The sequence below is a fragment of the Bacillus rossius genome, chromosome 5, assembly GCF_032445375.1.
Source record: "Bacillus rossius redtenbacheri isolate Brsri chromosome 5, Brsri_v3, whole genome shotgun sequence".
NCBI lineage: Eukaryota > Metazoa > Arthropoda > Insecta > Phasmatodea > Bacillidae > Bacillus > Bacillus rossius.
In genome coordinates this window covers 77686952-77700791 of record NC_086333.1, presented here as the reverse complement: position 1 = coordinate 77700791, position 13840 = coordinate 77686952, and the positions used below count along the sequence as shown (strand labels likewise).

The 13840-nt window shown below is 40.8% G+C and overlaps 1 protein-coding gene across 1 annotated transcript in view; it reads left to right on the top strand.

The window, feature by feature from the left end:
* The first annotated feature begins 507 nt into the window (after positions 1–507).
* Positions 508–13840, top strand: part of LOC134532056 (integrator complex subunit 5) — a 31288-nt gene continuing 17955 nt past the window's right edge. Inside the window, exons 1-7 of the mRNA XM_063368233.1 lie at positions 508–638; positions 1968–2204; positions 4794–4941; positions 6618–6797; positions 11739–11881; positions 13064–13156; positions 13628–13757. Of these exons, the coding sequence (XP_063224303.1) occupies positions 1980–2204; positions 4794–4941; positions 6618–6797; positions 11739–11881; positions 13064–13156; positions 13628–13757 (919 nt within the window). The 5' untranslated portion in view covers positions 508–638; positions 1968–1979. The remainder of the gene's footprint in view (positions 639–1967; positions 2205–4793; positions 4942–6617; positions 6798–11738; positions 11882–13063; positions 13157–13627; positions 13758–13840) is intronic.

Below are 13840 nucleotides of genomic sequence, written 5' to 3'. Positions count from 1 at the left end.
TATTGAACTCAACATGGGCGACGTCTGGCAGTGATTTCACAGAGCATGCTCCGACATCGGTGGATGGTACAGACAGGGCTGGGATTCGGGCCTTAATTAAGGGCAAAGGAGGTAAAACATCAAAGCTGTATGGTCATAATTTTACACCATTTATAAAACATTTTGTGCTTCTCGTAACCTGTAACATTTATATATGTTAATTTAAACAGACATTACTTTAGATACAACAATAATTATTATCATTTAAAATATAATATTGTTAAATATAATTTGATAGTAAAAACATTTGTTTTCTTAAATTTTAATTTAAATTTTTCAATACACTTTACTGCACAAACAACACAGGTGCAGATGGTCGCACCAAACACCAAGTATAATATTTACTTTCATGAACTTTTTTTGAAAAGTGTAGCGCCGAAAACGTGATCAGATTAACATCAGAGCTTACGGCATATAAAACGTCAAAGAGTACCCTAAAATTTAAAAGTTCATAAAGAGGTGACATGTAGAACAAGTATGAGAGATTTGAAAAATTACTCATGTGGTTTTAAAAAACACACCGCCTGTTATAACCTAAAATTTTGTTGTAAATATGGTATTGAAATAACTTTTTAGTTAAATACCGACGTTTGATTTAGGTAAGAATGTAATTGCACTTTGTACCCAATTAAAAATTAAATATACTAAGCGTGGAATTACTTGAAGTTTTAACCTGTAAATAGTTTTTTATCTTCCGGTGTATTTTAATGTTTTCGTTCCTGATTTAACACATTACACTCGCTGTTTTCCATAACGCGGCATTGCTTCTAAGTGCAAGGCGTTGAAATAGTATGAAGTCTTTTCTTAGTACGGAAAGCAAGTTTAAGTAACTGATTGGTGACCATATAATTTGAATGGCGTCGAAACTTATTCAGATATTATATTGCTAGTCCCTGTTGTGATTTCAAAATTCTGTATCGCACTTTTCATACTGGTACCTAAGAATTATACTATATAAAAAAAGCGTGTTTGCTACCTTCACTTTCGAAAAAAAATTGCTCTAATGTTCTGCTCTGTGTATTGAATACCATCTCCTTGCGGTATTTATATATGGCTTTTTATTTGACTGTTAATTAGGCTTCGCGGTAAGAGGTAAACAATTTTAAATTTATTTTTTCCTTTTTTCTTAATGTCTCGGCATCCACTTATGTAGCAGTTGTGAAGTAGATTTTGCACGTAATATTATTGTTCAGAGCTTGTATATCCAGTGTGTGGCGAGTGTGCTCCGGGTAGAGGTGGGTTGCAGAGTATCCATCTGCTACTTTGTAACTAATACACGCCTGTATCAAGTACTGCAAACGAGTACACTATTCAAGTATCAAGTACTTTAGTATCGGTTTAGAATTCACCTGGAACACCACCACGGCCAATGTGCGCAGAACCCGATCGCAGATGACGGTCACTTGGGCGGAGCTTGTGAAAGGGGAGGGAGCGGCACGACGAACAAGAAGGGAAAAAATGTAGGGGTGGAAGAGCAGGGGAAGGCATTGAAGGAGAGGCGCAAAGTAAAATTGTTACGAGTCGTTTTGTTTTTGTCCCATATCAAAGTACGCTCAGTGCGCAATGCGTGCTTCTTGCGAAGACTGAGACTCAGATTACGAAAGGCGTGGAAAGAGAACACCAATACCTTTTTTCAACTACGAAGAATGTAGAATGAGAATACTGATACCTTTTTACGAAGAACGTGGAAAGAAAAAACTGATAGGTACCTTTTTACGCTGGTTATGACGGCACGGAGAATGTGTAACCTGTAACTAGAACGCTGATACCTTGCTGCTTCCTGGTACCGCTACTGCTGTTGCTGATACAGAAGTATCAGCTACTTGTAACCAGTACATTACTGTATCAGTAACTGGTTGTAACTGATACAGAAAATTGCTGTAACAACCCACCTCTAGCTGCGGGTGCTTGCCGTGCTCTTGTCGCAGCGGGAGGGGGCCATGGCCGGCACGAGCGTTATCAAGGGCGGCGCGCAGCAGGACCTGCTGGGCGAGCTGCGCACCTTCGTGGCCGGGGCGACGCGCAGCGTCAAGGGCAACCCCCTCGAGTTCGCCCGCACGGCGCTCTCCCTGCTGAAGACGCTGCCGGCCGCGCGAGACGCCGTGCTGGAGTACTTCTGCAGCGTGTTCGACATCGCCGTCGACAAGTACATCACGGAGGTCAAGGTGAGCCCCTGGGTCCCACGGTCGTGGTGCGTCATGGGCGTCGCAACCGGGGGGGGGGACGGGGGGGACACGTCCCCCCCAATAATAAGTCTTCAATTTCGTCCCCTCCAATAATATATTTAGTTTCGTGGTTATATTAAAAATATGATTTCTGTGATACAACCCATATGTTGCGCATGGTGCATTTAGTCCAATCGTGGTAATGTGAGCACTGTGTTTTTTACAAATTTGTTCTCTGAAAATATTTTTTATGAAAAATAAATTATATATTGCAACCAACTATAATTAGAATATCTAGGAAAGAAAAATGCCTAAAAACCACCTTTTTGCACCTTCAAACCCCAAATTTTCCCAGGGGAGGACCGCTTTTTTTTTCCAGGAGATGGATATTCCTCAACAACTAAATCAATTGCAGTCCCCCCCCAAAAAATATATCCTTGCGACGCCTATGTGTGCATCGTCGGTGGAATAGGGTTGCGGCAACTGGCAACTGAAGAACTGGTTACAAAATGTCCCCAATTAAACAGCAATAATGCTTTAAAGTTATAAATCGTTATATTTCCAGCAGCCTTTTCTTTTGCGAACTGGCATTTTATTTATTTTATGTTTCTCTGCAATTTTTAGTCTCATGTTAAATATAAGTAGTTGTAGTCCATTCACTTAGCTAAATAACACGGAAATTATCTTTGAAAAGGTTTTTTGATTTTTAACTTACAAATTGGTATGTTCCTGTGTATTACAGACAATTTTAAATTATTTTTACTTATGTTTAATATTGGTTGTATAAATATATAAATCTATCTTAGATTAAAAAATCATAGGAAAATTTTACTAAAAGAAATACATAATTGCTTTAATTTATTCACTAGGTATTTGTCTACATCCTGTGGAAGGTAAGGTCCCCACATTTTGCATTTTTGCTCACAGACTTGATGCATAATAAGCATGTGTCTTTTTATTAAACATGAGTTTACATGACCTTGAAGATTAATTCCAATTAATCTGGTGTCAAAAAAGTATAGTGGAAAATACACAAATGGTACAAGTTAATGTGCTCCTTTTCAACGGGAGTTCAAATTTTGTACTAAAATTGATTTTGGTAATATATTTTAGTACCAAAATAATTCTAACATTTTATACACATGAAAACATTCATTAGGTACTTATTTAATCTTTACGAAGCTTCTTTTAAGACCCCAGAAGATAATATAAAAGGTTTACAAGAAAGTAAATACTTATTCCAATCCTAGCTACTATATATGAAAGATCATAGACAATATAGAAGATACAAGTTTAGGTGCTTATCATTATAAGAGGAAGGTTCAAATTTGAATAAAAATTTATTTAATTTATAATGTGTGTATGCTTTAAAAAAGTGTTATGGTTAAGATTTACAACTTCAAGAATTAAGGCGTAGTTATAGGTTTACAAGGCAAGTTTTAGTATAAACAAATTCTCGGGAATATTAAAACATACATCCCAAGATATTCCAAGTGCCGGCATTTGTGCCTACATTGGTGGCAGTTTTGGAACCTAAACAAATATTATAGCTCGGTTACGTACAACATATAAACATAACTTAACACTAACTTTGCTGCTTCAAAACGCAAATTGAACTTAATGGTTGGACGATTATTTTAATTAAAGTTACACTCTAGTACTTTTCTCGGGCAAGTTGCCGCCTCACAACAGTTTACAGTATTGTTTGTGTTGTGTTCTGAACTTGATATATGTCCGTCTCTTAGTCTTAAAGAGCATTAAAGTTTATTGGCACTTATTAAAAAGTGAACTTTCTTTGGCTCTTCACAAGACTTAGTATTACCCTCAATGTAAAGGTGTTACTCATGCTTCTCTCCCTCCTTGACTACGCGGGACAAAGCTTAAGCATTATTGGCCTTAGTTTTTGATGCGCCCCCACTCGCTGCCCTCCGGTGCTGCTTCGGTCGTCGTGGCGAGTTGCTGCACACTCCACCTCCTCATTTGACCAGTTGTGGTTTACCCACGTCAGCTCCTCCCCAAGCGTTCCACTTCGATGCTGTGGGCACTCGCGTTAACACACCATTTAACATCAATACACCATAAATACTGAAATGCAATTAAAATAATCATAATATCTACATTCTAAAATAAAATGTAATTTATACCCCAAAATCCAAATGTCTTAATATATTAAAAACAATGAATTAAACTAGTTTAACCTTGTACCAAAATTTATATACTAAATGGATTTTATTAAAAAAAAATTACTTTTTTTTTTTCATCTTGCAACTGTTGTTAGTAACTCATTTTCACAATACCATGTTAGTTCATTTTTTAAACACACAAATACTTGTTATATTTATCGTACCCTGTCCTAGACATTTTTCACAACTAAAACCAAGTGTTCTTAGATATCCTGTGCCTTCTTTCTCGTTATAAGAGGAAAAATGTTCATTATTATTATTTTTTATATATATATTTGGTCTCTTAATATTGCCAAGAGCGGGCTTCAAAACATTTGCGAATCATCATGCAGGGTAAAGGGAGTATTAGCTTGTCTGGGGCAGGGAAAGGGGCCTCCCATCGCAGTGCTGTGCTCGCTTGTTCCAGATGATGATGCCGCAGGAAGGCCAAGCGATGTCGACGTGCACCGAAGAAGCGACCATCACAGAGATCCACAACGTCCTCTGCAACTTCGTCAACCAGAACCCAAAGGCTTGGGCTCCAATCATATCCACCTGGTCCCTCGGGTTGCTCGGTATGTTCCGAGGGTTTCGTTCTTTGTCTTTTAACATTCTGTTAGGATGAATGTACTTTCAAATGTTTATATATATTTTAAACACCTGTAAAAGAACTTAAGATAGGATATTCAGTAAAATTTTGTGAATGTTATCGGTGTTGTGAAATTGTCGCGTCATCTCCCAATTCGTTTCCCTTGGCGGAGAATCGCCACCACCTGAAGCATTCGTGCTATTGTTCCACCGAGCATTGCTGACTTATCATGACCTCAGCCAGAACATTTCGTTGGAGATCAGAGTGTTTTCTGCAAGGACGAGAGATGATTGTCTTGAGCCGATGTAAGGCCAGTGATTAGTAGCTATGCAGAGGACAGGACTGCACTAAAAGACTAGAGAGTAGTGTATAAGATGTGCTGATTCGGCGCCAGGCGGTGGATACTCGCAACCTGTAACCAGTAAAACTCGTTACTTAGTTGTTTTTAATAAATTTTTTTGTTAACTTTAAAAAGGCCACATAATTTAAAAATGGCACTACGATTTAAGCATTGGTGCATGCGTGCTGTGGAGAATGTCAATGGAATAATAGATTATGCACTTTATTTTACCATAGTGCACATGTGATGGCAGTTAACTGTTGGTGTAACAACTATTTCCCATGTCCATATCAAAAGGGGACTCCTTATACATCCAAATTTACAGTTTACCAAATTTACTGGACCATCATTCCCACATTTTCCAGGCAAATGCAGGAATGGTTCCTTATAGTAAGCCGTGGTCAATTATTCTCTTGATATCCCTTATCTGTAAAAGTCATTACTGTCTCTTAATGCCCTTGCTGTCCACATGATGTTTAACCTGATTAAAATGAAAACAGGTGTGGCACCACTGAAACTTGTGATGTACCAATGTAATTGTTTTGGTATCAGTTTCAGCAATATTTAGATTTTATAGATTTCCGATATAATCGTTTACAAACCATACTTTCATAAAATTTGGTATCCATAAAAAAATGTTAAATAGTTTCATCCATAATGGGGCTTTTTTTTTTTCTTTTCCTATTTACGTGTTTTATAGTTCTGTAAGCATTGTTTACTTCAATTTTTCTGTAATTTAAGGCTGTACCTGAATTTTATGTTTTTAAATTAGTCAGTCTGTATTGTGCCATGCACAATTTTTATATTTTGTTAAATACTTTTTTTTTGTCCTCTACCTGATGACAAGAATATATAATAAATATAATAAATAATTATATATAATATAATAAATATCAATAATAATATATAATATAATAAATAATTATATATAATATTATAATAAATATAATAAATAATTATATATAATATTATAATAAATATAATAAATAATTATATATATTACAATAAATATAAATAATTATATTTATAGTATTATAATAAGTATAATAAATAATTACATATATATAGTATTATAATAAATAATTAACTTTAAACTTACAATGTGATTATTTACAAAAAGTATTGAATCGGTTTTGTATTATTATCGGATCTGTTGGAGAAATGTATCGGTAATTGGATCAGTATATCAGTTTTTACCCACATACTAAAACACAAGCATCTGTATCAGCAAGCTGACTTGTAGACAGCCGTGAACTGTTAGCTTGACGGAGCTTGTGGGAAGCACGGACACGCGGGAGCTTCGAGCTCGTCCATGGGCGCAGGGGAGCTGTCAACGCGGTACTCGGCCATCAACCACGCCTGCTCGGGCCCGAGCGAGCTGAATGAGGACCTGCAGCTGTGGATGTCGTGTCGAGCCACCCGCACGCTCATCGACATCACCACGCAGTGCTTCTCCTGCCTCATGCACTGGGACACTGACACCTGCATCGGCGCGCTGCTGGGTGAGGCGTCGTCCCCCGCCTGCCCTGCGCCCTGCCCGGTCCGTGCCAACATTCTGGAATGTCAGGGAAGGTAGAGTTGGTCCAGGAAAGTCAGGGAAGGTAGAGTTGGTCCAGGAAAGTCAGGGAAGGTAGAGTTGGTCCAGGAAAGTTAGGGAAGGTAGAGTTGGTCCAGGAAAGTCAGGGAAGGTAGAGTTGGTCCAGGAAAGTCAGGGAAGGTAGAGTTGGTCCAGGAAAGTCAGGGAAGGTAGAGTTGGTCCAGGAAAGTCAGGGAAGGTAGAGTTGGTCCAGGAAAGTTAGGGAAGGTAGAGTTGGTCCAGGAAAGTCAGGGAAGGTAGAGTTGGTCCAGGAAAGTCAGGGAAGGTAGAGTTGGTCCAGGAAAGTCAGGGAAGGTAGAGTTGGTCCAGGAAAGTCAGGGAAGGTAGAGTTGGTCCAGGAAAGTCAGGGAAGGTAGAGTTGGTCCAGGAAAGTCAGGGAAGGTAGAGTTGGTCCAGGAAAGTCAGGGAAGGTAGAGTTGGTCCAGGAAAGTCAGGGAAGGTAGAGTTGGTCCAGGAAAGTCAGGGAAGGTAGAGTTGGTCCAGGAAAGTCAGGGAAGGTAGAGTTGGTCCAGGAAAGTCAGGGAAGGTAGAGTTGGTCCAGGAAAGTCAGGGAAGGTAGAGTTGGTCCAGGAAAGTCAGGGAAGGTAGAGTTGGTCCAGGAAAGTCAGGGAAGGTAGAGTTGGTCCAGGAAAGTCAGGGAAGGTAGAGTTGGTCCAGGAAAGTCAGGGAAGGTAGAGTTGGTCCAGGAAAGTCAGGGAAGGTAGAGTTGGTCCAGGAAAGTCAGGGAAGGTAGAGTTGGTCCAGGAAAGTCAGGGAAGGTAGAGTTGGTCCAGGAAAGTCAGGGAAGGTAGAGTTGGTCCAGGAAAGTCAGGGAAGGTAGAGTTGGTCCAGGAAAGTCAGGGAAGGTAGAGTTGGTCCAGGAAAGTCAGGGAAGGTAGAGTTGGTCCAGTAAAGTCAGGGAAGGTAGAGTTGGTCCAGGAAAGTCAGGGAAGGTAGAGTTGGTCCAGGAAAGTCAGGGAAGGTAGAGTTGGTCCAGGAAAGTCAGGGAAGGTAGAGTTGGTCCAGGAAAGTCAGGGAAGGTAGAGTTGGTCCAGGAAAGTCAAGGAAGGTAGAGTTGGTCCAGGAAAGTCAGGGAAGGTAGAGTTGGTCCAGTAAAGTCAGGGAAGGTAGAGTTGGTCCAGTAAAGTCAGGGAAGGTAGAGTTGGTCCAGGAAAGTCAGGGAAGGTAGAGTTGGTCCAGGAAAGTTAGGGAAGGTAGAGTTGGTCCAGGAAAGTCAGGGAAGGTAGAGTTGGTCCAGGAAAGTCAGGGAAGGTAGAGTTGGTCCAGGAAAGTCAGGGAAGGTAGAGTTGGTCCAGGAAAGTCAGGGAAGGTAGAGTTGGTCCAGTAAAGTCAGGGAAGGTAGAGTTGGTCCAGGAAAGTCAGGGAAGGTAGAGTTGGTTCAGGAAAGTCAGGGAAGGTAGAGTTGGTCCAGGAAAGTCAGGGAAGGTAGAGTTGGACCAGGAAAGTCAGGGAAGGTAGAGTTGGTCCAGGAAAGTCAGGGAAGGTAGAGTTGGTCCAGGAAAGTCAGGGAAGGTAGAGTTGGTCCAGTAAAGTCAGGGAAGGTAGAGTTGGTCCAGGAAAGTCAGGGAAGGTAGAGTTGGTCCAGGAAAGTCAGGGAAGGTAGAGTTGGTCCAGGAAAGTCAGGGAAGGTAGAGTTGGTCCAGTAAAGTCAGGGAAGGTAGAGTTGGTCCAGTAAAGTCAGAGAAGGTAGAGTTGGTCCAGGAAAGTCAGGGAAGGTAGAGTTGGTCCAGGAAAGTTAGGGAAGGTAGAGTTGGTCCAGGAAAGTCAAGGAAGGTAGAGTTGGTCCAGGAAAGTCAGGGAAGGTAGAGTTGGTCCAGGAAAGTCAGGGAAGGTAGAGTTGGTCCAGGAAAGTCAGGGAAGGTAGAGTTGGTCCAGGAAAGTCAGGGAAGGTAGAGTTGGTCCAGGAAAGTCAGGAAAGGTAGAGTTGGTCCAGGAAAGTCAGGGAAGGTAGAGTTGGTCCAGGAAAGTCAGGAAAGGTAGAGTTGGTCCAGGAAAGTCAGGGAAGGTAGAGTTGGTCCAGGAAAGTCAGGGAAGGTAGAGTTGGTCCAGGAAAGTCAGGGAAGGTAGAGTTGGTCCAGGAAAGTCAGGGAAGGTAGAGTTGGTCCAGGAAAGTCAGGGAAGGTAGAGTTGGTCCAGGAAAGTCAGGGAAGGTAGAGTTGGTCCAGGAAAGTCAGGGAAGGTAGAGTTGGTCCAGGAAAGTCAGGAAAGGTAGAGTTGGTCCAGGAAAGTCAGGGAAGGTAGAGTTGGTCCAGGAAAGTCAGGGAAGGTAGAGTTGGTCCAGGAAAGTCAGGGAAGGTAGAGTTGGTCCAGGAAAGTCAGGGAAGGTAGAGTTGGTCCAGTAAAGTCAGGGAAGGTAGAGTTGGTCCAGGAAAGTCAGGGAAGGTAGAGTTGGTCCAGGAAAGTCAGGGAAGGTAGAGTTGGTCCAGTAAAGTCAGGGAAGGTAGAGTTGGTCCAGGAAAGTCAGGGAAGGTAGAGTTGGTCCAGGAAAGTCAGGGAAGGTAGAGTTGGTCCAGGAAAGTCAGGGAAGGTAGAGTTGGTCCAGTAAAGTCAGGGAAGGTAGAGTTGGTCCAGGAAAGTCAGGGAAGGTAGAGTTGGTCCAGGAAAGTCATGGAAGGTAGAGTTGGTCCAGGAAAGTCAGGGAAAGTAGAGTTGGTCCAGGAAAGTCAGGGAAGGTAGAGTTGGTCCAGGAAAGTCAGGGAAGGTAGAGTTGGTCCAGGAAAGTCAGGAAAGGTAGAGTTGGTCCAGGAAAGTCAGGGAAGCTAGAATTGGTCCAGGAAAGTCAGGGAAGGTAGAGTTGGTCCAGGAAAGTCAGGAAAGGTAGAGTTGGTCCAGGAAAGTCAGGGAAGGTAGAGTTGGTCCAGGAAAGTCAGGGAAGGTAGAGTTGGTCCAGGAAAGTCAGGGAAGGTAGAGTTGGTCCAGGAAAGTCAGGGAAGGTAGAGTTGGTCCAGTAAAGTCAGGGAAGGTAGAGTTGGTCCAGGAAAGTCAGGGAAGGTAGAGTTGGTCCAGGAAAGTCAGGGAAGGTAGAGTTGGTCCAGGAAAGTCAGGGAAGGTAGAGTTGGTCCAGGAAAGTCAGGGAAGGTAGAGTTGGTCCAGGAAAGTCAGGAAAGGTAGAGTTGGTCCAGTAAAGTCAGGGAAGGTAGAGTTGGTCCAGGAAAGTCAGGGAAGGTAGAGTTGGTCCAGTAAAGTCAGGGAAGGTAGAGTTGGTCCAGTAAAGTCAGGGAAGGTAGAGTTGGTCCAGTAAAGTCAGGGAAGGTAGAGTTGGTCCAGGAAAGTCAGGGAAGGTAGATTTGGTCCAGGGAAGTCAGGGAAGGTAGAGTTGGTCCAGGAAAGTCAGGGAAGGTAGAGTTGGTCCAGGAAAGTCAGGAAAGGTAGAGTTGGTCCAGTAAAGTCAGGGAAGGTAGAGTTGGTCCAGGAAAGTCAGGGAAGGTAGATTTGGTCCAGGGAAGTCAGGGAATTTACTTAAAATCCTGGAAAAGTCATGGAAATTCCTCAGTTATAGTAATTTTAGGGTAAAATATCATGCTCTAGTCTGCCATTACCAAGACTGTGAAAGAATTTTCTTTTTTCAGATGGTGTTTTGTTGCATAGTCATACTAACAATGAAATGGCATACATGCAAGTTTTTATATGAAATAAAAATGTTAAGAGAGAACTAATCTAGATGTGGGAATGGTTGGGGCTGGATTTCTTTGTTTTGTTCAGAAAATTGAAGGAAAAAAATGTAAGTTTTTTTTTTTTTAAATTAGGGAAATTTAAAAATTTGGTCAAGTAAAAGATAGGAAAATTTTATTAAAGATTTGTAATAGACCTAGTGACTAGGCCATGTGCTCACTTCAGGACCTAAACTCGTGACGGAATAGAATTGTTGTTTTAAGTTTGTAACCTGGTTTTGTGGTAGATCCCTTGAGATTCTTAACCTGGTCATGTGTTTGATTTAATGCTGCACCCATTTACCAAGCAATTTCAGGATCTCTAATATTATAGGTCCTTGTGTGTTCAAGGTTGCATACATATATTCATTATAATCTGACATTCAAGCTGTTCTTGCATTCGAGATATCCTTTATTGAAGTTAGTCTTATTTTTCATATTTTTTTTTAGTAATTTTTATATTCAAGTACAACTTAAATTCCATATTTCTTAAACCCACAACTAAGGTCATTTATAATTAAGATGTCACAGAGTTCCTGTTACAAATTTCCTTTATGCTCTATTTCAAATCTAATTCGTAAGCATGCAGCCTTAATTCCTAACTACATCAGTAGGGACAAGTTTATATGGTTCCATAAAACCGAAATAACATAAAAAAGCATCTCAATACACCATATAACACCAAAATGCAACGGAAGGCACAAAGTAGTAAGCATTTTTAATCAAAAATTTAACTCGAAACACAGGAAACTTTTTTTTTTACTATATTAAACTCGAGGAATGTAACATTTGTCATGAAAGTTGTACCATATTGCTGTACTAAATAGATTTGATTTTTCTTGTTTACTTTTTTTGATCTTTTAAAACTGCGATTAGTAAACCCTTTGTACACACAATTACTGGCAGATTTATTTTTATTGCTCCGAGCAGTAAGAAATTATTATATCGTAAAAGAGCATCATGTGTCAGTCACAAAAAAGCTGTTTTGGTGATATAAGTACGCATTATGAAAATTTTTCAGTGACATTTGTTTTTAATATTATGATATATTTATGGAAAGAAAAAAAAACACTTCGTAAAAAAAAAAATGATAACGCTGAAAGCTCCTGTTTCGAAAACGAGATCAGCCTAAAAGTAAAACCATGAAGAGTTTGTTCCTGCGTGAGTATCGAGCCCGCTGGCCCGGCCTGCCGCAGACACGAGCGTGGAGCACAGCCCCCACTTCGACTGGGTGGTGGCGCACGTGGGGGGCTGCTTCCCGCAGACCGTCATCACCAAGGTGCTGTCCTGCGGCCTGAAGGACTTCGTCCAGCACACCTCCGCCGAGCAAGGGGCCAAGGTCCGTCTCGCCCTCCGCTGCCGGGCCCGTGCCGATACCGGCTTCTTTTTACGGGAAGAGAGTACTTGTATAGTCAAAGCGAATTGTTTATATTTTTTCTCAGCAAGTCCCTTATTTGTTAAAATACTGGATTGTAGTAAAAATAAATAAAATTATGAAATTCGTAGCTGACAAATTGGGGCCCTGTACATGACACCGTTCAATTTAAAAAATTATAAACTAACCATGTTAATACTGATCATTCATAAAAGCAAACGGAGTGCCGTGGTTTCGATTCTTTTAAGTAACCAACTTTATTGAAGCAAAAGATATACAACAAAAAAAAAAATATTTTCATGAGCAAATGTTAGGCTTCCATGTTTTAAAACTTCGCAAAAAAAATGCCTAGTTTCACATCAGATAACAAAGTTTTGCTTCACAAATATAACTTCATATAAAATGAATGATAAATCTTCTTGAGGAAGTCAAATCAAATATTTAAAAACAGCTTTGATTAATTTGCTTAATCGAAGCTTTGCACAGGCCTATCCACGGCGCGAATGCGTGATTTTATAAATTCTATTTTGTATACTTGTTTCATCAAACTACCGTATTTACCCGTGTATGGGTCACATATTTTATGCAGGTTTATAGTTTTAAAAAGTGTAGTGCGATTCTTAAGTGAATTTATAACTGCGGTGTGTCTCGAGTAGAATTGCATTGTCATATCAAACAAAGCAATAACTTTGCCTTTATAATTATTGCACTAAAAGTGTTTTTATATTGTGAAACTGTTATTAGTTGTCTGGAGACAAAGGTGACAGACTAACGATGTTGTGCTATGCAGGTACATTCCTGTAAAGTAGTGTGTGTTTTAGAAGAGTCACGGTGTTAGTCTTCAATAGTGAATACTAACACTGTCAGGGATTTGAGAAGAATGACAGTAAAACATGAATTATGATGTTTTTCATACGACTTTTAAGGTATACTTATTAATTTACCAACCAGTGAAATTTAATAGAAAGTGGTTACGAGAATTGTAAGTGAGAGGAAAGTGAAAGAAGCAGTTAGCCATAGTAAAAAAATTATTAATCAACATGAAACTTCAGGTAGATTACTGAAGTTCGGTGACATCTTAGCTGTTACTTCATTTTGGATCAGCTGGAGAGAACTGGTAGAGGTGTAGGGTCTCTGTCCTTGCAGTCGCCCAAGTTGAACTCGGTGGTGGGCATCCTGGGACACCTGGCTGGGGGCCACTTTGTGGACATACGCAGAGCTCTCCTGGACCTGTTCACGGTGAGACAGCCTCCTTGTTCGAGCTTTGTGTGAGATGTGTGTATGTTCCATGTCGTACACTATGTACGTCATGTGTACACTTTTAGGTTATTGTATTGGTAAGATTTCAGTTGTGAACCAGTTTAGCACAGGTCGTGTGCACAGTATTGCGCTTGGCCAGCTGTGCACTCACTTATGTTTTTTCTTTTTTTAATTTGTAACCCAGTTTAACAGTGAACCCATGAAGTTACGATGATGTTGGAAGAAAACGTTGCAAATTGTGCTTTAAACGAGCGTTCTTGTAGAATCTTCCAGAAATTGGTGTGAATAACTTTTAAACTGGAGGTAACACGTACGTGCTAGTTGCTACTGAACTTGACACCATGGTGAGATGAATATCATAAAACACTTGGTATTGAAGCATGTAGTGTGGAGATTTTGCCGTGCTGTAGTTTGTTTCTCGCGCGAAGGTAACATTGCTGGTGTCTGCAGTCGAGCCTGGAGCCGCCGGGTGAAGGAGACGACGCGGCCGTGAGGAAGGCCACCGTGCCCTTCCTGTTCCAGCTGGCGTCCGTGTCGCCGACGCTGCTGCGCGCGCTCACCACGGGCGTTCTGCGCACTCGTGAGTCGTCGTCTTTCCAGAGCAAGCACGGCAGCTCGCATCGTGTGAATTAAATTTAACTTTTTACATTCTCACGGTACAGG